This window comes from Phascolarctos cinereus, unplaced genomic scaffold (genome assembly GCF_003287225.1).
Source record: "Phascolarctos cinereus isolate Bilbo 61053 unplaced genomic scaffold, phaCin_HiC Scaffold_4;HRSCAF=312, whole genome shotgun sequence".
NCBI lineage: Eukaryota > Metazoa > Chordata > Mammalia > Diprotodontia > Phascolarctidae > Phascolarctos > Phascolarctos cinereus.
In genome coordinates this window covers 87,611,575-87,638,991 of record NW_027555847.1, presented here as the reverse complement: position 1 = coordinate 87,638,991, position 27,417 = coordinate 87,611,575, and the positions used below count along the sequence as shown (strand labels likewise).

The 27,417-nt window shown below is 43.1% G+C and overlaps 1 protein-coding gene across 1 annotated transcript in view; it reads left to right on the top strand.

Annotated features, from left to right (window-relative positions):
- Positions 1-1,680: 1,680 nt before the first annotated feature.
- Positions 1,681-27,417, top strand: part of BSN (bassoon presynaptic cytomatrix protein) — a gene marked incomplete at its 5' end in the record, with an annotated part of 239,036 nt that continues 213,299 nt past the window's right edge. Inside the window, 1 exon segment of the mRNA XM_020999265.2 lies at positions 1,681-1,892. Within this exon segment, the coding sequence (XP_020854924.2) occupies positions 1,681-1,892 (212 nt within the window).

Sequence of the window (27,417 nt, the reverse complement as noted above, 5' to 3'; positions counted from 1 at the left end):
CCCAAGTCTGACAGTCTTTTTCTTATTTTTGTAAATAGTATCTTATTTTTTCCAATTACATATAAAGATAGTTTTCAACATTCATTTTTTTTTTTTGGTGAGGCAATTGGGGTTAAGTGACTTGCCCAGGGTCATGCAGCCAGTAAGTGCCCAGTGTCTGGTCTGAGGCTGGATTTGAATTCAGGTTCTCCTGACTCCAGGCCTAGTACTCTATCCACTTCGCCACCTAGCTGCCCCTCAACATTCATTTTCAATAAGATTTTGAGTTCCGATTTTTTTCTCCCTCCTTCCCTCCTATCCCCCCTCCACAAGATTGCAAGCAATCTGATACAGGTTATACACGTGCAATCATATTTCCACATTAGTCATGTTGGGAAAAAAGAAAGGGAACAAAAGGGATAAGCCACCCCCCAAAAAAGTGACAAACTATGTTTCGATCTGCATTCTGACCCCATAGTTTTTTCTTTAGATGTAGATAGCATTTTCTGTCATGAGTTCTGTGGAATTGTCTTGTGTGTATGTGTGTGTGTGGGGGGGCAGCTAGGTGGGTCAGTGGATAGAGCACTTGTCTTGGAGTCAGGAGCACCTGAGCTCAAATCGGGCCTCAGACACATTACATTCACTAGCTGTGTGACCTTGAGCAAGTCACTTAAACCTGACTGCCTCACCAAAAAACAACCCCCCCCAAAAAAAGCAAAGGAATTATCTCTGATCACTGTATGAAGAGCCAAGTCTATCAAAGTTGGTCATGGGCACAATGTTGCTGCTACTGTGTACAATGGTCTCCTGATTCTGCTCATTTCATTCCGCATCAGTCCATACAAATCTTTCCAGGTTTTTCTGAAATCCTCCTGTTCATCATTTCTTATAGCAAAATAGTATTCTATTACATTCATGTACCACAACTTGTTCAGCCATTCCCCAACTGATGGACATCCTCTCAATTTCCAATTCTTTGCCACCACAAAAAGAGCTGCTATGAATATTTTCGTACAGGTGGGTCCTTTTCCCTATTTTATGATCTCTTTGGGATACAACCAAATCTGACATCCTTAATCTATATCTTCTGCTACCCTAGGGCTGGACGCCGGCCCAAGGTGCTGAAGGGGCGGAAGCAGTCTTCTCCCTTTCAGGGGTGTCCTGGTCACTCTGTTCGCTCTCCCGTGTCCAGCTCAGTCCGCCCATCCCCCACCCCTCGCTCCTGACCCTGAAGAGGGCGGGGCATAGGCACCCGGCTCAAGCGAGCTCCACAGTTAAGCTCCTTCCTCCCGAGGACCCGGGGGTGCCGCAGGTGTGTGTATGTGGGGGGGCCTCTACCGCCCTCGCCCTCACGCTCCCCGCGGCCCCGCTTCGCCCGAGACTCCGCACGTCCGGGGAGAGGCAGGTGCGGGAGCAGAACAGCAGCAGCAGCAACAGCATCACGCGCGGTTTTGAGGCGCCCGAGGGGTGTGTGCAGAACGAGGCGGGGCCCGGCTCGGGAGGGCGGGCCGCGCATGCGCCTTGCCGGGCGCCGCTGGTGGAGCTGGGAGATGGCGGCGGCGGCGCAGCGCTGAGCGTGTGAGCAGCGAGCCCGGGAGCCGCCGGCCCGGTCCCCCCTCCCTGCCCTTCCCTCCCCTTCCCCTTCCCTCCGGGCCCCGCTCCACCGCTCCGACCCCGCCGTCCGAGCCCCGCCATGGGTAACGAGGCCAGCCTGGAGGGGGGAGCCGGGGACGGGCTGCCGGCGGCGGGCGGCCCCAGCCCCAGCCCCGGCCACGGCCCCGGCCCCGGCCCCGCGGCGGGGAAGAGCCTTCAGCACCAGGAAGCGGACAGCTCCCCTCAGCCGGAGCTGCGCGAGCGGCCACAGCCCAGCAGCCTCCGGGCCCCGGCCCCGGCCCCACCGCAGACACGGCCAGGTAAGGCAGCCCAGGTCCAGGGGGGTCCGAACCCTCCCTCCCAGCCGTCCCCGTTGGCCCCGGACTGCAGCGGGGCGCGGGCAGAGGCCGGGCCCCGGCTCCCTCTCCTGGGGGGCAACGTCGTGGGCTTGGTCAACCGGGATGCTTTAGGTTAATGAGTCTGGAGTAGGGATGAGGAGGGTGGGGAGGGGGCAAGATCTCTGTGGGGAGGGGAGTCCTAACAGAACAACAACAGCAAGAAATAGCTCCCCTTTCTCTGCTGTCTTAGGTTTACAAAGCTGCTTCCTCACAGCCAGTCCTGGGTAGTAGATCCAGTGAGTAGTATTATACCCATTTATTAGAAGAGGAAGCTGAGTCTCCAAGAGGTGGAGTGACTTGCAGGGGGTAGCTAGATGGGAAGGAGAGAGAAGACGGGGCTCCAAGCTGGGTGAATTCTCAGCCCCTGGTGGGGGAAGGGGTGCAGTTATCAAGGATTAGGGGCTTGAGTAGGTGCAATCATCTTCATCCAGGGAAGATGGAACTCTGGATTCATTTGGGGTGTGTGGGAGGAGGTGGGACTGAGGGAGGGGGCGCTTGGTATTCATGCTGCAAAACTGAGAGAATAGGGCTTAGCTCAGAGAAGAGCCCTTGGGTCCATCCTTCTGACAGGGATGGAACAAGTAGCAGGGCAGCCAGAGCATAAATAAGGTCTGTAGGGGAGGTGAAGAAAGCTTGGGGCAGAGAGGAGGAAGAGGAATAGGGAAAAACACCGATTACAATCTGCTAGGGATAGGGAGGTTGAGATGAAGTTCACTGTGAGATAGGATGCAGTGTAGCTCAGTGAGTGAGCTAGACGAGTTAGAGTTCATGGGCAAAAAGGGTTCAGATCGGGGCTGTATGTGTGTAGAACAATATAGCTTACTAACATCCTTTTTTCAAGCGGTACTTTGAATCTTGTCTCATCTAGTGAGAGCAAAGCAGTCAGCTGGAAAGTGTTCCCTTTCTGCGCCCAGCTAGATCCCGTCTTCTCTCATCATGCATTAGCTTAGTACAGTGTCCGTTTTTTATTTCACAGCCTGGAACTCCACACCAGCACATTGTACCCCAAATCTGATTACTCTAAATGCAGCTGGTTCGGAGTATTAAATAGATGATTATGTAACCTCAGCTCTGTAGATCTAGCTACATGGGGGAAATTGCTCAATGAAAAAATGTCATAGGTATTTGTAAACATTTTCTTCTCATTCTGTGGTCTGGGAAAAGCACCAGTGAGGGTGGTTCATTGGGAGAAATATGTCGTGTAAAGTAGCTTCATATTTGTGGTTGATAGAATCATACAGATATGATAAATAGTAGCATGAATACAGGGGACAGAGCGTATACATTCAGGATGTTAGAAGCAACTTAATTAACACAACACATTTAGCAGGGTCATGAGCTCTACCTGTAGCATTTAGTGACAATCAGTATTTTGATGTTAAATTAAAATTGTGTTGAAATCTTCTAGCACCGATTTTGTTCTCTGTCGCCTTAGGTTTTAGTCTGTAAGACAGATAACTCTCAGGGAAGATAAGAAAAAGCACCCGAAAAGCCATGAAATATTTGATAGAATGTTGGGAGAATGGCTTGGAAATAGATGTTAACTGAAATCCTGCAAAACCAATCAAATGGTTATGAAGGCAGTGTAGGGAAAATGCCTGTCAGTAGTAAAACAACACCCTGAAAACTCACATAGGCTACCAGGAGATGACAGGTTGAAATGGAAGGCATTATCTCTGTACCATTTTCTTTAAATCAAACAGGCTGGAGTCAGAGTGAAGCTAGAGATAGCTTTGGGATTCACTCTGAATCTGGTCATTTATGCTCCTGTGCTTTTCTGTGTGGGAGCTAATTGCCTGTGATGGAACATTATTTTTGATTGTTCAGCTGTCCAAGTATGTATATATTTCCTAACAACTCAAATTTCTTAGACAACTGGAAGTAACGAATGGTCGTTATTGAAATTGTAAGCCTGCCACTGCTGGGTTGCTTTGCAAATCAGTTCTATGAGCATTATTTTTATGAAGACAAAGCTAGGACATGTGTTCATTTCCCATGAATTATTTTAATCCACTTAATATTGTACCACTCCTAATATTGTGAGCATTCTTCATTTTGCTGCATATTGTAGTGGTATTTGGATTTTGGCTGGAGGCAAACTCCCTTCTGAGAAACTGTGGTGAACATAAAATAACACCTTGTCATTTGGAAGTTCTTGATATAAGGGAACTCAGTATTTGATTTCTCATTACTAGACTGGTTCTTTTGATTATGGTCAGTTTGTAATGCCACCATCTACAGTTTTTATAAAAATACAAATTTTATTTTCATTTCATTAACAAGTACCAGTATTCCAACGTATAAACAGAGCATAAGAAAATAAAATAAGAAAAATGAGCATGTAGGATAAAATTCAAAAAACCCCAACCCCAACAAAAAGCAAACACCCCAAGAACATGAATGATCGCATTTGTTATGTACTGATCACTAAACCTGCCCTAAAAAACCTATTTATTCATCTTGATGTGGCAGTACCCATACAATCCCCTCTTTTATGATTTTTTTTCATCTTCTTTTCAGTCTGTAACATGTATTTGTTGCTATGCTTACTGTCTGTAACTATGTAATTGTAGTTAATGTATATTGTTCTATTGGTTCTGCTTTCTTTACTCTGCATCATTACTTCACATAAGTCTTCCCATATTTCCTTGAATTCTTCCTATTTGTTGTTTGTTGTAGAATATTCCATTATATTCTATAACCATTTGAAATATCTATTAAAATTGGGTAACGTCAAAGGTCAGCTTAGAATAGTGGGAGCAAAGACCAGTGTCTACAGCTACTGTCCTGTTTTATGAGATCACATTTCGTTTACATTTCACTGTCTGTCAATACTCAGAAGCAAACAGACAGATGGGGAAAGATTGGGAATCATTTCCACCAAAGGTTGGAAACTGAGGGTAGGCAGTACCATTGACAACAGAGCTCTGCGATCTACATGCAGTTTTCCCCAGGGATCACTTCAATTCCTTGGGTTGTAGGAAAACAGAGAACATGGGTGGGCAGTACCAGAGTGACCCTAGGCATTGGAGTAGCACAGGAGAGGACCTTCTCCTTATTGTCAGGTTGGAGTCTCTGGAAAAGAAAGGATCTTTTTTCTCTAGCTGTAATTCAGCTTGTCATATTGGCTCAGCCAGAGCAGCACCTAAACTGTCTATCCTCCTTTTCCTTTAGCATCAAAATGGCTTCCCATTTCCTCCTGTCAGAGTGTCCTGGGTCCCTGCTGTCAAATTTAGCCTGCTCAGCTGTGTGCTACTGGTGAACAGATTGGACCATTGAGGAAAAAAGACCTGAGAGATGCATTTCTGAGTGTTCAAAACAAGAGCCAAAGGGAAAGGATGACATATCTGTTTAAAGCAAATTCACAAATTTAGCGGCAATCTTTCCAGTCCAATTAATTAAATTCACTTCAATTTATTTAGTGCTTACTGTGCCTAACACACAATGCTACATGTTAGGGAAGATTGAAAGGTGATGAAAACATGGCCTTCATCCTCATGAAATCTACTGTCTAGTAGGGAAGATTAAAAAAAATTACGTATACAAGTAACTGTAATATAAGGCAGAATGTGCAAGATAATGATTGGGAAGTAGTATGATAATTAAAAGCCTCCTATAAGATGAATGAAAAACGGGAAGGGGAGAGTAACCATCTCACCCAGTCACAAGAGAGTTAAACTGTTGATTAATATAATGCCAAAATAACAACCCTTGTTACTAGGAGCAACTTCTGTATTTTCTTACACTATGCTGACTTAGCATTGTACCTGTGTTGACACTACTCTCAGAAGCCAAGTGGGGCAAGAGAGCTTGATCCAAATCCCTGCAAATGGCAACACCCACAGTCTCGAAGCCTGCTACTTAGAGTTACAGAAAGCCAGGACACCAGGAAGGGTGATGGAGAGCTGGGTGTGGAAACACTTTTCTACAGGTTTTCAATCACTTTTTCAAGACTATGCTACCCGTACACGACCCAGACTGGTTGTGATCTGTTTCCGAATCAGTCAGTTAGTCTGGTAATAACCATTTCTTGAGTGCCTACCATGTGTAAGATCCTAAGTTAGGCCCTGAGGAAGACCCTGAGCTGAATAAAATATAGCCCCTGCTGTCAAGGACCTTAGACTCCTGTTGGAGAGACAGCATGTAAAAAATCAGGTGATGATGCAGGCTAAGACTATGAGATGTCACAGGATGGTAAATGATTGATAGGTGAAGGCTAAGGCTAGTAAGCACCTTCAAGGAAATGTGGTAGAGGATAAACAACGCTGGTTTTGGAATCAAAAGATTTTGGCTTTGAAACCTATCTCTGCTGCTTCCTATTTGGGTGATTTGGGGTAAGTTACCTTCTCTCTTTCTGTCTTTGACTCTCTGTCAAATTGTTGCACGCTGAAGGGGTCAGAGAAGGCTCCACAAGAGATGTAGAATTTCAAGAAGGAAGGAAGGAAGGATTTATTTAAAAACTTACCAAGCACCTGCTATATACTAGACGCCGTGCTAAACACTTTACAAATATTGTTTCAACTGAACCTTAAAATAACCCAGGGAAGTGACTGCTATTATTATCCCCATTTTACAGGTGAGGAAATGGAGGCAAACAGAAGTTAAGTGACTTGCCCAGGGTCACACAGCTAGTAAGTATCTGAGGTTAGATTTGTAGTCTCATTTTTTTTAAAGGCAGTTGGGGTTAAGTGACTTGCCCAGAGTCACACAGCTAGTTAAGTGTCAGGTGTTTGGTCTGAGGCCAGATTTGAACTCAGGGCTGGTGCTGAGGTTAGATTTGAACTCAAGTCTTCCTGACTGCAGGCTCAGTGTGCTACCTAGCTGCAAGAGTTGAAAAGGATCCCATTGGCCATCTAGTCCAACCCATACCTGAACAAGAATCCCCTCTGCAGCATACTCGATGAGTGACTCATTTACCCTTTGCTCGAAGCCGTCTAGTGAAGAGGAACTCATTACCTCCTGAGGAAGCCCACCCTACTTTTTGGCAGCCCTAATTGTTTGGCAGTTTTGTCTTATATTGGATCTAAATTTGTCTCTTTGCAACATCCTTCAATTGCTCTTGGTTTTGACCACTGGAACCAAGCAGAAGAACTCTAATTCCTGTTTCATGTGACAACCCCTCCCAGGGGTGGGGAACCTGCAGCCTTGAGGCCACATGTGGCCTTCTAGGTCCTTGGGTGTAGCCTTTTGACTGAGTCCAAGTTTTACAGAACAGATCCTTTTATTAAAGGGACTCGTTCTGTGAAGTGTGGATTTAGCTACAGGGCCGCACTGGAGGACCTAGAGGGCCATGCCTGGCCTTGAGGCCAGAGTTTCCCCACCCCTGCCTCAGATCCTTGAAGAGAGCTACCACGTCTTCTTTTTTCGATGCCAGGCATTCTTGGCTCCTTCAGCTGAATCTTGAGGCCCTTCACCATTCAGGTTGTTTTCCTCTCTGGCTTCTTAATGGTCTTCCTAAAATGCGGCACCCGGAACTGACCACAGTATTCCAGATGTGGTCTGAGCAGGGCAGAGTAGATTGGGACTGTCGCCTCTCTAGTTCTGCATGCCACCGTTCTCTTAATGCACCCTAACTTTGCATTCGCTTTCTTGCTTCTGTGTCCCACTGGTGACATCTATTGAACTTTGGGGCCACTAAAACACTCAGTTCTTTTTCAGGTGAACCACCTTGGAGTCAGGAAGACCTGTGGTCAGGTCCTACTTCCAACACATACTGGCTGTATGACCTTGGGCAAGCTGCTTAACTTCTCAGTGCCCTGTTCCTTAAGGAGATGCTTACAATTTGCCTAGGCAAATTGTATCTGTCAATACATATGGAATAGCAGGTTCACACTACCCGCCCCCTGCACTACAGTGTGAAGCTTTACATTTATTACTATTACATTTCATCTGATGAGATTTGAATCGCTGTACCATTCTGTTAAGATCATTTTGAATCCCGATTCTGTCATCCAGTGTGCTAGCTCTCCTTCCTTCTGAGCTTTATATCATCTGCAAATTTGATAAGTGTGCATCTATGCTTTTATCTAAATCATTGATGTGTTAATGTTAAATAGCACAGGTCTAAAAACAGATTCTCGGGTCACTTCCCAGGAGACTTCCTACCAGGTTGATTTGAACCATTAACCTTTGGGTCTGGGCATTCAAACAGTTCCAAATATACCAAATTGTACTATCCTCTAGCCCACATCTCTCCTTATTTTTCACAAGAATATCATGAAAGACTTTATCAAATGCTTTGATAAAATCTAGGTGAACTGTATCTGTAGTATTCTTGATCTACCAGCTCAGTAACTCTGTCAAAAAAAGGAAATGTTAGTCTAGCATGACTTGTTCTTGATGAAGCCACGCTGACGATAATGGCTTCCTTTTCTATATTTACTAACCATCCCTTTGATAGTAGGTGGGGAATGGAATAAGCATTGTATAGCACTGCGCTAAGCACCCTTTTTTTTTTTTAAAACAAATATCCCATTTGATCCTTACGGCAACCCCACTAGGTAGGTGCTATTATTTATCCCTATTTTACAGTTGAGGAAACTGAAGCAAACAGAGGTAAAGTAACTTGCCCAGGGTCACTCAGTAAATGTCCGTGGCTGGATTTGAGCACAGATCTTGACTCTAGGCCCAGTGTTCTACCCCTGGCATTGTCAGTTGCCTCTGCAGCTGCTTTTGGAGGAGGTGGAATGTGAGCTAGGGTTTGAAGGATGCATTGGATTTATCTAGATGGAGAAAAGGGAAGAGGGCTTCCCCATCCCCAGTTGGTTGTTTCCTTACTCCTATCCACCTCAGCCATACTGTGTGGCTTCTCCCTCCCCATGCCCCTTGCACCATGATTAACAAACTTCTCTCCATCTTATGCCTTGTACTTTCTCACTTCTTCTATCTTCTGAGACCTTACTTACTCCTGATGATACTGCTTCATTTGATACCCTTTCTAGTGCCAGCTACACTTTCTTTCATACCTCCTCTCCTTGATGGTCACAGTGGAAGAGTCAGAATACATCCTTAACACTTCCACATTTTCTCTGTACTAACCCCACTGAGCAATCTTTTCTCCTGTAAGGTTCATGCTATCCAAATTTATTATCTAATCCAGGTCATGGTAGTTTTTAGAGGCAACTTAGTGGCACAGTAGATGGAGTGTTAGACTGAGACCCAGGAAGACCTGAGTTCAAATCCTGCCTCAGACACAGCTGTGAGACCCTGGGCAAGTCACTTAACCTCTTATTGTCAGTTTCCTCATCCATTTAATGTGTTCTTTTTTTTTTTTTTCTGATGAGGCAATCAGGGTTAAGATTTGAACTCAGGTCCTCCTGGCTCCAAGGCTGGAGCTCTATCCATTGCGCCACCTAGCTGCCCCAGTTTCCTCATCTATAAAACAGGCATAATAAAGTCACTTACCTTCCAGGGTTGTTGTGAGGATCAAATGAGATGACATGTGGAAAGTACTTTGCAAACCTCAAAGTGCTATGTAAATGTTAACTATTATTATTTTGGGGCAGCTAGGTGGCACCATAGTGTACAGAGTGCTGGGCCTGGAGTCAGGAAGCCTCATCTTCCTGAGTTCAAATCTAGCCTCAGACACTTATTAGCCATGTGGGCCTGAGCAAGGCACTTAACCCTAGTTGCCTTGGTTTCCTCGTTTGTAAAATGAGCTGGAGAAGGAAATGACCAACCACTCCAGTATCTTTGCCAAGAAGAGTCAGATGTGACTGAAAAATGACTGAACAAAATTATCGTATTTATGTCATATATGGATCATATGGACATCTCCTTCCTTCCTCAATGACTTCACTGTCTTTCTTTCCTCTCTTTCTCCTCCCCGCATACAAGAGGACTTCAGCATACATATTGATACACCATCAAATACCATAACTTTCTAGTTTTTCAGTCTCCTCCACTTCACCTTAGCTATAGTCACACCCTTGACCTTGTTGTAAGTCACAGCTGTTACATTTTCATGCTCATAAACTTCAAAATTTCTTTATCTAAACATATACTTTGATTATTCCATCTTTCCCCATACCTTATGACCCCTAATGATGTCCTTCATCCTCACCACAACCTCCATTCTCTTCACCCTTCTATTCTTTCTCAAACCATCACTTCTGCATTGGTTACATTCCTCATCCATCTTTGTGAACCAATTCAATTCTATATTGTTCTCTGTTCTCGAATCCTTTGCCACCTTGCCCTTTTGCTGATCATGCTATGCCGAACCTCAACCATGGATCATTCCCACCTTCCACCTCCTCCAGTGCTGCTGAATGGAGTTGGAGGAGATCATGAAAATCTGCCACTACAAATTTATAATATCTAATCTCAACTGGGCTCTCACTGCAACAAGACAAACATTCTGTTCTTCCCTAATCGATCTGTTATCCCACTCAGCAGTGGCTGTTTCAGACATTTCCATCTTTCCTCAATCCTTCCCCCATCCTCTCAGCTAAGGACCTATGAAGACCTTGCCTCATACTAAGGTGAAAAAAATTGAGGCCACCTGCTTTTAAGAGCTCTTCCTTTCCCCCTTCTCCTTGTCTTATATCATTTAGACATCTTCCTTTACTATCTCCTCCTTCACTTGACTCTCTTATGAAGAGGTAGCCCTTCTGGCCAACACCTCTACATATACTCTCGATCTCATCCTTTCCTGTCTTCTCCAGCAAATTATCCTTACTATCATCCCCACTCTCTTTCTTATCTTCAGACTTGCGCCATCTACCAACTGCTGCCTACAAACACACCCATGTCTCCCTCCTCCTCAAGCCCTATTTTGACCCTATCATCTCCAGCAGCTATTAGCCTATATCTCTTCTCCCTTAAACTCCTTGAAAACAACTGGGCTAAATTCAGTGCCTCCTACTTTCTGTCCTCTCCATTCTAAACCCTCTGCAGTCTGGCTTCTGGTATCATCATTAAACTGGAACTGCCCTTTCCAAAGTTACCAATCCTTTCTTCATTGCCAAATCCAATGGCCTTTTCTTGATCTTCATTCTTCTTGATCTCTCTGCAGCCTTTGATGCTCTTGGTCACATTCTCTTCCTGGATTCTTTCCTCTCTATACGCTGTTCTGTTTCTCTTCTTGTCTGTCAAACTGCTTCTCAGTCTTCTTTGCTGGATTTTTTTTTTAATCCGTGTCATGCTCGCTAACTATAGGTATCCCCAAAGGCTCTGTCCTGGGCCTTCCTGTCTTTTCATTTTATACTATCTCACTTGGTGATCTTGTTACTTTCTCTGGGTTCAATTATCGTCTCTATGAAGATGATTCCCAGACCTGTATATTCATCCCTATGTATCTCCTAGCTACAGTTATGCATCACTAACTACCTTTTGGACATCTTGAGCTATTCCACGTGCCTGGAATGCACTCTTCTCTCCTCTCTTCCCGTTAGTTTCTCTGGTTTCCTTCTATACTCAGCTCAAATCCTGCCTTCTGCTAGAGGCTTTTCCCAGCCCCACCTTACTCCCTCTTCCACCTTTCCCCTTCCCCTTGTAAGGGGCTAATGCCTTCCTTTCTCAGATTACTGCCCATGATTCTGTATATATCAAGGCAGCTGGATGGTACAGTGGATAGAGTGCTGGGCCAGGAGTCAGGAAGACCAGAGTCCAAATCTGGTGTCAGACACTTAGCTGTGAGATATCACTCTTTGCCTCAGTTTCCTCCACTGCAACATGGGGATGATAACATTAGCACCTACCTCCCAAGGATGTTGTGACGCACAGTCCTTGGCACACAGTATGTGCTATATAAATGCTATAATCATTATTATATCTTGTGTGTGCCTTATTATTTACATGTCATCTCCCTCATTAGAGTATGAAATCCTTGTGATCAGGGATTGTTTTTTTCTTCCTTTGCATCCCCATTGCTGCACATAAAGCACTTAATAAATGCTTGTTGACTGATTGGAAGTAAAAGAATATAAGATGGAAATTGTGAGTAAAGAGTTTGCGTAGGAAAGTTTTATCCAATAAACTAAATCTGTGATGAGCAGCAAATTCCCTTCTGATGTTTCCAACCAAAAAGTTCTGTCTGCTAAAGAAATAGCTGGACCCAAAGAGAGGTGGCTGGCTCAAAGTGCCTGGCTCAGTGATAGTGTAGGGAAGAAGGATGTGGAAACAGAAATTTTGGGAGGACTTGAACTTTGGTCAAGTGGATATTCATATATAACTGAGCTCATCAAGCTCATTAGTCACTGCTCTTTGATTCAACAACCTGACTCAAGAGATTCCTATCGGAAACGGGTGTGGTGACACACACTTATAGACCTTAATGCTGGGGAGGCCCAAGACGAAGTAAGGCTATGTGGAGTCAGTGTCCTTGCTAAGTCCTGGGAGGGGGGGATGGCTAAGGAGGGGCAAACTAGCCCATGTCAGAGAAATGGGACAAGTTAAGGTTTATATACTCCCCCTTCTCTCCTCTGACATTGCCCTTACTCTGGTGCATGCCCTCATCTCACTCCTGGACTTTTTGAAGAGCCTTCTGGTGGCTCTGCCTGCCTCAAGTCTGTCCCCACTCAAATCCATTCTCTATTCAGCTGCAAAAGTGATTTTCCTGAAGTATAGGTCTGACCATGTGACCCTCCCCCCACTCAGTAAACTCCAGTGGCTCTCTGTCACCTCCAGGATCAAATAGAAAATCCCTTGTTTGGCATTCAAAGCCTTTCATAATCCATCCTCCCCTCTACTCCAGCCTTTCCAGTCTTCTTACATCTTACTCCCACCACATACCCATGCATTCTTCATTACAGTGACATTAGCCTCCTTGAGGTCTCCCCAACAAGACTCTCCATTTCTTAATTCCAGACATTTTTATTGGCTGTCCTCCATACCTGGAATGCTCTCCTTCCCCTTTGCCTCCTGGCTTCCTTAGTTTCTTTCAAGTCCTAACTAAAATCCCACCTTTTTTAGGAAGCCTTTCCCAACTCCTCCTAATTCCAGTACCTTCCCTTTTTTAATTATGTCCTAATTATCCTGCATATAGCTTATTTGCACATATTTGTTTGCTTGTTATCATCCCCATTAGATTGTAAGTTCCTTGAGGGCAGGGATCATCTTTTGTCTCTTTATATTCCAAGAACTTAACACATTGCCTGGCACATAGCAGGTGCTTACTAAATGCTCATTGACTGACTGACATGCTGATCATTGTTGGGATTGGCCCATGAGTGCCGCCCCCCACCTCACCCAGACAGGGAGACCCAGACTCAAAGAAAATGAAATTTCTATAGGAAGTACATATGTCTAAAAGGAGAGGTTCTAGAAAAGCATGACCCAGCTCTTCAAGGTAAGAGTAAAGGACACATTTGCCAACTTTGAAAGGAAGAGTGTTTGATCATCAGGGGAGGGGTTGTCCCTATGGTGACTCCCTTTCCAAAAAGCAGACCCAGTGGAGGTGGTGAGGAGCCCACGGATTACGTATAAATGCTTTCGGATTGACAGGTAGCTATATGAACAGTTTGTAGTCTGTAGTCACCTGAAGGGGAAAACATTCCTGTAGTTCTTATTTAGGCAGAATTGTTAAATTTTAATGACTTAACCTTTTTTCCTAAGCATTAATTTCACACATAAGATGGTTTCTGTAAGTTTTTACATTTAATGGGGCAAATGCATTTTCAAGGATGTTACCCTTAGGAAAAGCCATGATGAAAAATGCTGATTTTTACAGGGAAGGAATTATTGAGAATTATGTGGAAACTGAATTTTCTGAAATGAGAGGAGAGGAATTGGGCTGCTTCCTTACAGCTGTACTGAATTGCTTTTCCATTTTTTCTCTAAAGGAAACCCTTCAAGTTCAGGGATGAGAAATGAGTTTGTCCAGGGTTTCCCCTTCTTGTCCTTTCTCCTCTTCTGTGGGTCCTGTTGCCCTGCCTGACCCAGCCCTTTCAGCTCTTTTGAGAAGGAGGAGGCAGTTACTACCCCCTTCATGCTCCTTTGTGAACTGAGTTGCTTCTCTCCCAATTGATTCAATAAACCTTTTTTAAGTAGATATTTGGTGTTAGGCTCTGTGCTCGGTTAGCCCCAAAACCAAAACAATCCCTGACCTTCAAGAACTTATATTTTTACTTTCATATTTAGGGCACAATTTAAATTCTCATCACACAAACAAACAAGTGTTTTTTGACAGTTCCTTTGCCCATTTAAAAAAATATATATATATTTTTAGACAAAAGTGACTTGCCCAGGGTCACATAGCTAAAAATGTTCTTTTTGGAGGCAATTGAGTTTATTTGACTTGACCAGGGTCACACAGCTAGTAATTATCTGAGGCCGCATTTGAACTCAGGTCCTCCTAACTCCAGGGCCAGTGTTTTATCCACCATGCCACCTAGCTGCATCTTCCTTTGCCCATTTTTAAAGAGAGCTGAATGAGGCAGTGCAGTATTGGATGGAAGGCAGGCCTTGGGATCAGGAAGATCGGAGTTCAAATCCTGCCTTTAACACTTACTAAATGTGTGACCCTGGCTGTCACTTAGATCCTTAGTGCCCTAGGCAACTCTTTTTTTCATTTTTCCTTTTTAAGCCGCCATTCAAAATTTACTTAAAACCTTTTTTAGAATTAAATTTGTATTTATAATTTTTTGTTTTTATATCATGTACATTTGCCCATATATCCCTACTTCATCCCTAGCCATTCCTTATAAGAAAGACTAAGAAAGAGAATAAAAAGGTTCAGCAAAACTAACCAAAACATTGAAAAATTCTGACATTCTGGTGACATCCACACCCATAGTTTCCCACCTCTGCAAAGAAGGTGGGAGAAGTGACCAGGCAACTCTTTAATATTTTAAGTTGCAGATGAGTTGTTTCTCTGCTTTGGTGGAGGGCATTTCCATATCAGAAATTCCTACCATTAGTGAGATCATAGGTCCAGATACTCCCTTCACCTGCCACCCCCAATGATAATAGAACTATCTTGTATATATTAGTCACTTAATAAATGTTTTCGGGGTGGGCCACTCCTTCTTTAAGTGGAGGAGTGGAAGGAGATGCTAGCCTTGAGTAGTTTTCACAGCAGGGTCTGGTGCCTTGGGCTGGTTCAGTGGAGGCAGGAAGATGGCACCTTCAAAGGGCAGCTAAGTGGCGCAGCGGATAGAGCACCAGCCCTGGATTCAGGAGGACCTGAGTTCAAACCCAGCCTCAGACACATAACACTTACTAGCTGTGTGACCCTGGGCAAGTCACTTAACCCCATTGTCTAGCCAAAAAAAAGAGAAAAAAAGATGGCGCCCTCAAATCACTGCCCCCGGCTGCTATATTGCCATTCCTTGGCAGCCTGGCCTTGTCCAGGACTGGCATGTAGGTCCTAATTCTTAAGAAGTAAGAGTTGATGATTGTATCATTGGAAAAATCTGCCTTTTCAGGTCAGGATGAAGATGAATCTTTGAGAGCTCCTGTTGATGGACTCTGTTCTTTTCTGCGGGGCTATTAGGACCATAGTGTTAGTGCTGAGCTGGCCCCAGCAGTGACCATTTGGGCTTCTTTGCTCTTCCTTGGCTACCAGCAACGTGCCCTTCCTGGTTGGGGCACCTGCAGAGAAGGCCCTTTGCCATCCTAGCAACATTGGCCTTGGCTCGGTTTGCCACCTCAGGGAAGGAAGCTGGTTGTAGGGAAGCCAGATGGCCGAGGGATGAGGTGAGAAATCTCTGGCCAGTGCTCTGAGCAGAGTTGACCCCCAGGCACAACTCTAGTGCTGGAGAAGAGATGGTACCTTCCCTTCTCTGCAGCATCCTTCCTGTCTCTTCCCTTTGCCCTCTCCTGCCCTCTTCCAGCCTGCCAGCTGCTGGGATGGCATCAGGCTGTGGTGCTACCTTCCTCCCACTTGTCCTATACTGCCGGCTCTAATCGGCTGTGGGTGGCAGGGATGTCATAGCAAAGGCCATACTGAGGCAGAGGACTCCCTGGCTTCTGTTCTTGGATCTTTCATTTCCATCCTGCTCTTCTCCACACCAGTGTTGGGGGTCCTGGAGAGGGTCCTTCCTTGGAACCACTGCCCCTTTGGGACATTCTCCCTTCTTTCTCATAAGAATGCTGTGAGGAAGCACACTGGCTGCTTGGTGGATGATAGCCCCCCTATAGACAGGCAGCTGGGGGCTTTGACTGCTTTCTTTTTAAATTAGAACATCAGAGCCTGTAAAAATAGCACCTCAATGTATGTTTGGAATAAGTATTGTTTGGTGACACAGCTGGGATTAGAAGGAGGGGCTTTTCCTGGGGGAGGCTTTGCTGTTCAGAGGAAGACGCTTGCCTGACAACCACTTGCTCTGAGGATTTGCCCTTTGGGGTTCCCAACAACCAGCATTCGGAAAATCGAGACTTTTGGTAAGACTGAAGAGAGGTATGAACCAGGATCAGCCCATAGGGCTGTGAAGCAAGCAGAAAGATCTGGATGCTTAGCTCTGACTTCTTATGACAGTGATGTTATTTAGGGCTTTCAGAGCCCTGTTCTCCAGGCTTTGATGAACCTTTATAGACATTAGGCAATGAAGCCTCCTCTCCACTGATGCCTGGGGAGACCTAAAAGGAAGGAATTGGTTTATTCAAGGGAGGTAAGACATCTCAGTTCTTCTCACTCTGGGCTATGCTAGAGGTACACAGGAGATATCCTTGGAAGTGGCTTGAGCAGCTTGGAAGAAAAGGTCTCTGGGAATGCAAGTTCTTACTTGGTCTGTCAACAGCAATTATCTTAATGTTTTTGGTGTCATGGATTCCTTTGGAAGTCTGGTGAAGCTTAGGGACTCTTCCTCAGAATAATGTTTTTAAATGCATAAAATAAAACACAGGATTACAAAGGAAACCAATTATACTGAAGTAGAGCTATCAAAATTGGTTTTTTTTTTGTTTTTGTTTTTTGTTTTTGTTTTTTGGAGGCAGTCAGGGTTAAGAGACTTGCCCAGAGTCACATAGCTAGTAAGTGACTGAGACTGGATTTGAATAGTTATCAAAGTATTAAAAAAGAAATTTGCGACATCAAGTTAAGAAACCCTGCCGTAGATTCTTGGTATTACAGATGAAGAAATGAAATCCCCCTTAAAACTCTCCTCTGTGAAGATGTCCAATAGGAGAAGAAGGAAGCAGAGAGATTTCCCCCTTCCCAATCCATCCTGAACACAACTGCCAGAGTAATCTTGTTGGAGCACAGGTCTTCAGGTCATCCGTCTGCTCAGAAATCTACATTAGGTTTCTATTGCCTTGAGGATAAAATATAAACTCCTCATCCTAGCAATTAAAAGCCTTTCTGAGTTTGGTTTCAGCCCATCTTTCTGGATTTCACATCGATGCGCTCTGTGTTCTAACTAAACTGGTTTATGTTAAGTTCACAAAACTCAACGCTCTTTCACCTCCTCTATGCCATTTCATGGATGGTACTTCAGCCTTTTAATGTTCTTCTTCCTTCTCCCTTCTTTCTCTTGAAGTCTTTAGCTCCCTTTAATACTCACCTCAGGTGAAATCTCCAACTCAAAGCCATTCAAGATCCCTTTAGCTGTTACTGCCCTCTCCCTACTCAAATTATTTTGTAGTTAGTTATTCACTCAGCAGGCATTTATTAAGCACTTCCTATAAAATAAAATACTATATATTACTTACTATAATATATACTATTACTATATAGTTGTCATGCTATATACTTGCTATGTAATATATAATACTACATTAAGAATGCATTCCTTATCCTCAAGGGGCTTACGTTCTGTTGGAGAAAAACAACAAAAACACAGGATAATTAAATATAAAATACATACAAAATTAGATAAAAAGTAACTGTGTTTACATATTGTATCCTCCATCAGAGTGTAAATTCCTTAAAGGTAGGTAGGGCCTGCTCAGTGGAGTGTGAGAGCTATGGTGGTTTCTCTGGATTGTTTTTATAACCCCAGGGCCTATTATGTATTTGATACATGTTGGAATTGAACTTAATTTATTTTAAAAAATTTTTTTATTAATTTATTTTGATTTATCAGTAATCACTTCTATATGCTTTTGAGTTTAAAATTTTTCTCCCCCTTCCTCCCCACCACCCTCCCCAAGACAGCGCACAATCATTGATACAGGCTATACATTCACATTCCTATTAAACATATTTTCACATTAGTGATGTTGTAAGTAAAAATTAAAACCAATAGGAGGAGCCATCAGAAAGAGGAAACAAAATTCAACAGAAGAGAAAAAAATAGCAGTTCAACTTCCATAGTTCTTTCTTTGGATGTGGATAGCATTTTCCATCTTGAGGCCTCTGGAGATGTCTTAGATCCTTGTATTGCTGGGCAGGGTTAAGTTTATCAATATTAGTCATCGCACAATGTGGCTGTTATTGTGTACAATGTTCTCTTGGTTCTGCTCACTTCACTCAGCATCAGACCATACAAGCCTTTCCAGGTTTTTGTGAAGTCAGCCTGTTCATCATTTCTTATAGCACAATAGTATTCTATTATATTCATATACCACAACTTGCTCAGCCATTCCCCAGTTGATGGGCATCCTCTCAATTTCCAAATTGAACTTAATTTAATTGAATTTATTGAATTGAAACATGTGCTGTCCTTTGGACAGGAATCATTCCCCTTTAGGTTTATAAGGGACTTGGCTCTCATGTGGTGGTAGCATTCTACATACTACTTTGTAGAAGTGTTACAGTGAAGAGCAGAGGGACCTAGAACCTTACCTGAGCCCCTCTAGTCCACAGCCTTACCTGAATGTCAGCTGTGTATTTGGTGCAAAAGGTCATAGCTAATCACCCTCCAGGATTTCCTGTCCATATGACTTGAGCCACCTTTGTGTGTGCCTATATGCATGCATGCACACATACACACAGAGTGCATTCCCACATTTGTTAGGGTAGAGGTAGTTAGTAGGCATGAAACCTTTATGTTGAAAATCATGGAAGAGGCCAGTCTGGAAGGATCCTTTAAAATAACTCTTTGCCCACAGGATCACCCCCAAGACTTCCCCTATTGGGCATTCTGACCTCCTATTATATCCTTTCCATGCTGTGGTATGTCCTGTGCTTACTTATTCCTCCTTACCTCTTGGCATTGGCATCCTTAGCACCATCTTCCCTCTGTTAGTCTGCCTTCCTGTCTACCACAAACCTTCTGACTGCTAGACTTCTTCATGAAGGAGAGTTTTAAGTGGAATTTGACTTCAACCTCCATTTCTGCATCTGTAAATTTGACTTGATTCCTGTCTTCTCTGTACCTCACATGGGTGGGATTATTAAAATCAACTAGCATTGTTTCAGATTATAAGATAATATTGCTCCATTTGGTGGGAAACATACTGGGACCTGAGAAGAGCAGTAGGCAAAGAAGGGCTAACCGAACCAGACTTTAGCAAACCAATGCACCATTATGCTAAGCATTTCTGGAGAACTGTGAGCTTCTAGGTATCCCAGCTCTGTATATCAGAAAAGACCCATTCAGGAAAGAGAAAGAAAGTCGGGAGGATGAATAAAGGATTAGAAAGGCAGACCTATGTGGTGAAACCTAATAAAAGAGGTTGCATATAAGAATGGAGAGTGTGGCTCCACTGTTCTCCATCTCTATGGAGAATTAAGAAAAAAAAAAGGAAATAGGTTTTTCTGCAGTATAGAGGATTTAGGCTAGCTGAGTGTGGATCATAGAAAAAAGCTCATAAAATTTTAGAGTTGGCAGTGGACTTAAGAGGGTGGACTCAGTCCAACCATACCTGGAGAGGAAACTTCTCTACCACAGCTGCTAGTTATAATGTCTTTGCATGAAGACTTTTAGTGTTGGGAATATTCCCTATCTTCTGAGGCACCCATTCCACATTTATCCAGCTCTAATTGTTAGGAAAATTTTCCTTACATTCAGCCAAAATTTGTCTCCTTGACTCTTTCTACCCTCTAGGTACAAGCAGAACCTGTGTAATCTCTCTTCCTTTGTTTAAAAAAGTTAGTTAAACCTTGGTTTGCTGACAATTCTTATGTGTACCAACCTTCCCTGGAGGTCATTAAGAAGAGACTAGAGGTTCCTAGGTTCTTGGCTTGCAAGAAGTCTTTTTTTAAAAATTAATTAATTTATCTTTAATTTTCATCATTCACTTCCCTAAGATTTTGAGTTCTAAATTTTCTTCCCCTCCCCCCTCCCCAAGATGGCATGCAACCTGATATAGGCTCTACATATATATTAAACATTTTCACATTGGTTATGTTGCAAAGAAAAATTAGAACCAATGGGAGGAACCACGAGAAAGAAGAAACAAAACAAGAGAGAGCAAATAGCATGCTTCGATCCGCATTGAGACTCTTTTTCTGCATTTGAGTTCTTTTTCTGGATGTGGATATTATTATTATTATTATTATTTTTTGGCTAGGCAATGAAGTTAACACAGCTAACAAGTGCTATGTGTCTGAGGTCGGATTTGAACTCAAGTTCACCTGAGTCCAGGGCTGGTGCTCTATCCACTGCGCCACCTAGCTGCCCCGGATAGCATTTTCCATCATGAGTTTTTTGGAGTTGTCTTAAATCCTTGCATTGCTGGGAAGAGCTAAGTCTGTCACAGGCATTGTGCAATGTTGCTGTTATTGTGTACAATGTTCTCCTGGTTCTGCTCACTTCACTCAGCATCAGTTCATGTAAGTCTTTCCAGGTTTTTTCTGAAATCCCCCTGTTCATCATTTCTCATAGCACAATGGTATTCTATTACATTTGTATACCACAACTTGTTCAGCCATTCCCCAGTTGATGGGCATCCCCTCAATTTCCAATTCTTTGCCACGACAAAAAGAGCTGCTATAAATATTTTTGTACATGTGGGTCCTTTTCCCTTTTTTATGATCTCTTTGGGATACAGACCTAGAAGTGGTATTGCTGGATCAAAGGATATGCACAATTTTATAGTCCTTTTGGGTATAGTTCCAAATTGCTCCCCAGAATGGTTGGATCAATTTACAACTCCACCAACAATGCATCAATGTTCCAATTTTCCCACATCTTCTCCAACATTTATCATTTTCCTGTTATGTCATGTTAGCCAATCTGATAGGTGTGACCTCAGAGTTGTTTTGATTTGCATTTCTCTAATCAACAGTGATTTAGAGCACTTTGTCATTTGACTATAGATAGCTTTAATTTCTTTATCTGGAAACTGTCTGTTCGTATCCTACGAACGTTTATCAATGGGGAATGACTTGCATTCTTATAAATTTGACTCAGTTCTCCATATATTTTAGAAATGGGTCTGCAAGAAGGCTTGCCTGTAGCTGAGGGGAATGACTGGCCTTATAAAGTCATTGCCATTACCTCTCTGCTGATTCTGGGAGAGAGTTTGGCCCCACCCCTCCTCTGTCTGTTGCTGCATCTGACTTAGCTTTTCAGCCTCTCCCTTCCATTGTGGATTTCACTTCCCTGCAGCTCTTCCTCCATATCCTTCTTTGCCTCTAGGAGCTGTCCAGTCCTTTGAGTTATAAGGGGCAGACATAATTTGTTTTGTTAAAGAATCTGGCTTGTAATTTATTTGCCTTTTTTTGTCAGGATTCTGGTTGAAGTTTAGATTTTTTCAGGTTTCAAGCACCATTGTGTGATATATTTGCTTTGTCCCCTTTTTATATTAAGATTCATTAATATATTCATTCTGTCTCCCCAACTTCTCCCTACTATGATAAATAAGAGATGAGAAAACTTTATTGGTGTTCTGATTATTCATTGCATTGGTAGTTGTCAACATTTGTATTAAACATTTGCGAGGAAGAACAAGTCATTCTGTTAGCCATCTTAATGATGCTTTCTCCTTGACCCCTGAATCCCTTTCTCACAGTTCCAATCATCTCTGAGTTGTTCCTGAACCACCCACCTTCCCTATGTCCTTTTGGAGCAGCCAAGTGTTGGTAGAGGAAGCTATGAAATCTAATTGACTGGGTCCACTTTAAATTTATGCTACTTTAACCTCAGTGGGGCCTTCACTGCTGCAAGGCAATCCTCTTAGTTATCTCTCAACAGATTCTCCACAGGCTGTTCCAAGCCTTCTCCTCAGGTCCTTGCCACCATTCCTCTATGTCTTCACCTTCTTTACTGAAAGGTTTGAAATCCCATAACATGAATTCCTTCAGTGTCTACCAAACCTTCAAATCTGTATGTCCACATCCATCCTCTACTTTTCCCCTCCTGCCTTAGGGTATTCAAGAAACACATGACTTTCCTCTTTGCCAAGGCCAACTTTTTTTTTTAAGGCAATTGGGATTAAGTGACTTGCCCAGGGTCACACAGGTAGTAAGTGTCAAGTGTTTGGTCTGAGGCCGGATTTGAACTCAGATGCTCCTGACTTCAGGGCCGGTGCTCTATCCAGTGCGCCAGCTAGCTGCCCCCATGGCCAACTTTTCCATCTGTGCCCTCCATCCCATCCCTTTTCTGTCACCTTCAGGATCATGTTTCATCAATCATCCTTTTTCTTTCATCCTCACTCTCCATTTCTACTGGCTTCTTCCCCTCTGTCTATGAACATGTTCAGATCTCCCCTATCCTAAAAAAAAAACCAAAACACTTTCCCTTGACCCTGCTCTCTTCAAATTGTCATCCCATTTCTTTTCTTCGCTTTGTTGACATACTTTACAAAGGGTATTGTATTGCTGCTGCTATTCTCATCATCCCCCACCTGTCTTTATTTTTATTTCTAGCCTCAGTACTCTGTGAAAATCTTTTTCTCTAACATTACTAGTGACCCCGTAATTGCCAAAGCCAGTGACCTTCCCTCCCTATCTTTACCTTCTTTACCTTTCTTCAGTATTGGACCACCCTAACTTTGAATTTTCTTTTTTTGTGTGGGAATTTCAGGAACCCCCTCCCATGCGTCAATGACACAGCATTCTGGAGCTAGCGAGGCAGTATTGCATGGTGCGTTTGAAAGAACTTTGATCTGGAGTCAAAGGAGCTGCGTTCAAATTCCACCTTCCACATTCACTATCTGCATAATCTCGTCTGGTCACTACACTTCCCTGGGCCTCAGTTTCTTCATCTGTAAAATCAAGAAGTTGGACTAGATTTCCTCTGAGGTTCAAGATCCTATGACCTTTTCTCCCTTGACTTCCATAGCGTGGCTTTCTCTTGGTTCTCCTACCACAATGACTACGTGCTCCTTTTCTGTCTCCTTCACTGGATTCTCTTTTTTCCTTCTTCTCCTCAAGTGTAAGCATGTTCCCCAAGTCTCTGCCTTTGTCTGGATGTTAGGTGCAAAGGTTTAGCAGAGACACAGAGATACAGGTTCTGTGTCTTCACAGAATAGCCTTGAAACTTGACTGTGCCATCATAGACCACGAGCCATGATACCTACTGGATCCTATTTTCTCCTTGTTACTGATTCTTTGTCCTCCATTTTCCCTGGTCTTGCTTCCTGGATCTCCCTCATCAGAAAAAAACCTGCCTTCAGTGCCTGGCTTCCCAAGATGGATTTCCTTGGTAGAACTTGGCTTCTGGCATGACAGCTCCCCAGATGGAACTGTCTATACCCAGAGCTGCTGTTCACAACAGACATTCTTCTTTTTTCTCTTTTTACACCCTCTTCCTTGGAAATCTCATCCATAATTTCATTTATCACCTCTGTATGGGTGATTGGCAGATCAACCCCCAACCTGAGCTCTAGTCCCAAATTTCCAATTGCTTATTGGACTTCTCCAATACTTCTCAAACTCTTAAGTTCTCAAGCTTTACATATATGAAATCGAGCTATTCTATGCCCCCTACCCAAGCCTCCCCTTCTTCCTAACTATTCTGTTTCTATTAATGGCATTATCAAGTCTCCTAGTCACCCAGGCTTGAAACTTTGACATCATCTTTGAGTCTTCAAACCATGTTCAATCAGTTGCTAAATCTATTGATTCTATCTCCACAAAATCTCTTGGGTCTAACCCTGTCTTCCCACTTACACTACCATTACTCTACTTCAGACCTTTGTTATCTCTCACCTGGACTTTTGTCATAGCTTCCTAGCTTATTTGTCTGACTTCAGCCTCCTCCTTCTAGATCCCACCTTTCATATAGCTTCCAAATTGTTCTCCCAAATGCACAAGTCTCACCGTGCCCCTCCCCTGGTCTACAGACTTTGGTGTCTTACTATTGCCTACCAAATAAAGTACCAACTCCTTGGCCAGGTATTCAAAGTCTGCCATAATCAGACTCCAACTCACCTTTCCAGCCTTACTCCTTTCTGTATACTCTGTTTCAGCCAAATTGGCTGGATCCCATCCTGCCCTCTGATCTCATCCTGCTCCCCCTCTTCTCCCATCATGTCTCTTTCACATTTGTGCTTACCCCATTCCTAGAATGGTCTCTGCTCCTCACTTTTCAGTATTCATTTACACTTTTTGAAATTCCTTCCCAGGCCCAGCCCAGGTGCCATCTCATGATGGCTTGGAATCAGGAAGACTTGAGTTCATATCTGGTCTCAGACTAGCTGTGTGACCTTGGGTAACTCACTTGACCTCCATTTGCCTAAGTTTACTCAACTGTAAAATGGGGATAATAATAGCACCTACCTCCCAGGGATGTTGTGAGGGTCAAATGTGATAATATTTGTAAAGCACTTATCACAGTGCTATATAAATGCTAGCGATAATGATGGTGAAGTATCCTAAGCCAAAGGTAATCTCTTCTTCCTCAAATCTCATATGTCTTTGACCTCTCCTGTGTGCCTCTCCCTTTCTAACTTGTGTTAGAGTTATTTGTCTCCATTTCTTAGCTTATGTTATAATCCCTTTGATACTAGAAAAAATTGTTGTTTTATCTTTGCGTCCTTATCACCCAATAGAGCACCTTGTTTAAACATAGTAGGTGCTTGCCCAAACCCCTCCAAATACCTGTTAAAAAAATAGCTCTAAACATAGTAGGTGCTCAACACATCCTTGTTTAACTTGTTTTTTTAATTTGACTCAAGATCATTAACACATATCCCCCAATAACCTAATTAATGTAGATCCTTGTGCTGGGTCATGAGGGGGGAAATGGAGACTTCAGTCCTGGTCCTTAGGAAGTTCCCAGTCTAGTTGGAGACATACAACATGCTTTAGAAAGATGGCTAACAATACATATGCTAAGATGAAAAAAAATACATTTTTTAATGTTGAAAGAATTCAGTGGATTCTTTTGCTTTGGCTACAATTCTTCCAATTCTTCCTGACCTCTGAGGACTTCATGAAGGCTCTGATGCTCTAATCAGCAGATGATGCAGGCAGCTACCAGAATCAGAGCCAAACAGTCTCTGGAGACCCTCTGATAAGCAGGAAATAAACACTTTTCTAAAAGTGGCTGCAACTGAGGCAGCTAGGTGGTGCAGTGGATAAAGCACTGGCCCTGGAGTCGGGAGGACCTGAGTTCAAATGTGGCCTCAGACACTTGACACTTACTAGCTGTGTGACCCTGGGCAAGTCACTTAACCCCATTGCCTCCCCAAAATAAATAAATAAAATAAAATAAAACTGGCTGCAACCAAATGCTACTGTTTTCCACCCAGAGCCAATGAACTAGAACCTCACTTCTGGTTTTGAATCTTGACTACTTTGCCCTGGATCAGTAGGAACTTTGGAGGTTTGTTGGCTTTCTTGAGCAATAAAATCAGTCAGCAGAATGCTATGATGTCCTTAGAGACCACCCAGTTTTAGTCCTTGAGAAGCTGAAAAGCACAGAGAGAAAGAGTTTTACTCAAGGTCATGGTAAGTTAGTAGCACACTGAAGGCTGAAACCCTCAGTGACCACTTGTTTATGTTGTAGAGGGGATTCCAGCTCCATGTCAGGGTTGAAGTAGATGTCCTCTTTCATTTCTGAGATTCTGTGATTCTAACTAAGGGCTCTTGACTACCAATCCAGTGTCTTTTTCAGTACTGTGGGGGGAAAATCCATACTGCTTAAAATTATTTTTAAATTTGATTTTTAAAATTCTGAATTTAACCAACACCAAAGAAGAATATTTCCATGTACAAAGTAGAACAGTAAAAAGGATTATATATGAAACTATGAATTTCTATTGTGTATATAATGCTTTCAAAGAAGTACATAATAAATTCAATGTTACTTTCAAAGCTGTCCCGCTTATCTGTTTCTTTCTGAAATCCCTTCTTTTCTGTACGTTTTTAAAGTAAAATGCTTTAATGACTTTCTTTTCTTTTTTACTTTTTTTTGGTGTCAATACTATTGGAAGCTTCCTTCTACCTGACTGACCAGCCCCCCTTCCAATGCCCTCCTTCCCTCACCCCCAACAAAGAAAAACACAATCCTTGTAGCATATAAGCATAGTGAAACAAAACAGTCACCCACATTGACTCTATTTGAAAATGTCTTATTTTGCACCATGAACTTGTCATCTCTCTGTCAGATTGTTAGCATGCTTCATCACTGGGCCTCTGGAGTTGTGGCTGGTCATAGCACTGATAAGAATTTTTAAGTCTTTCTAAGTTGTTTGTCTTTTTAATGTTGTTTATACTGTGTAAATTGTTCCCCTGGTTCTATTCTCTTCACTCAGCATTAGTTCAAACAAATTTTCCCTGAAGAGTTCTCTGAAAACTGTCCCTTTCATCATTTCTAACAGGGTAGTAATATTCCCTTTACATTCATCTGCCAAAATTTGCTCAACCATTTCCCAAGTGATGGGCAACCCCTCAGCTTCCAGTTTTTTCCATAACAAAAAGAATGAATATTTTTGTATATGTGAGTTCTTTTCCTCTTTCTTTGATCCCTTTGGGGTATAGATCTGTACGATTTATCTCTAAATCAACATTTCATGACTTCTGGGGAATAGTTCCAAATTGCTTTCCAGAATGGCCAGACTGATTGATTTACAGTTCCACCAACAATGCACTAGTGGGCTTGTCTTAGACTGCTTTGTATGAGGACATAGGAAGCTGTTTTTCCCCGTAGGTTTCAGGTAGATCCACTTCTGTGGATAGATGTAGAGTCTCAGCTCCTCACTATGGACAGGAAGAATATTGTCTTTCTTCTCCTAACCCTCTCCTTTTACCTCCTTCCCTTTCCTCCCACTCACCTCCCCACCACCTCCATGCTGTACCATGCTAAAGTACAGATGTTGACTGTGGAATTAAAATCAGAAGGGAATAGGAGGCTTTGAGAAAGAGGATGGAAGAAAATAAAAAAGTGATGAGATGGGAGAGGCAGGAAAGATTGAATGGGGGAGGGGAGGAGAGGTGCAGCTCCAGGATTCAGTGTTTATGTGAATGCAGGAGGATAGCCTATAGAATACTGGGAGAAGAGGGTGGGGGAGTGGTGGGTGTGGGGGAACATGGAGGTACTTGGGGAACCATGTATGGAGAAATGATGGAAGAAGGCACGTGGGGGTAAGAGTAAGAGGCATACGATATGAGGAGAGGGAGAGAAAAGAAGTGTCTTTGTAAAGGGGCACAGAATAGACAGAGGAGAGATGAAGAAAGTGGCAAGGGTGTGAGGGATCTGCAAAGACTTGGGCTAGGAGAGGGAAGGAGGGAGGG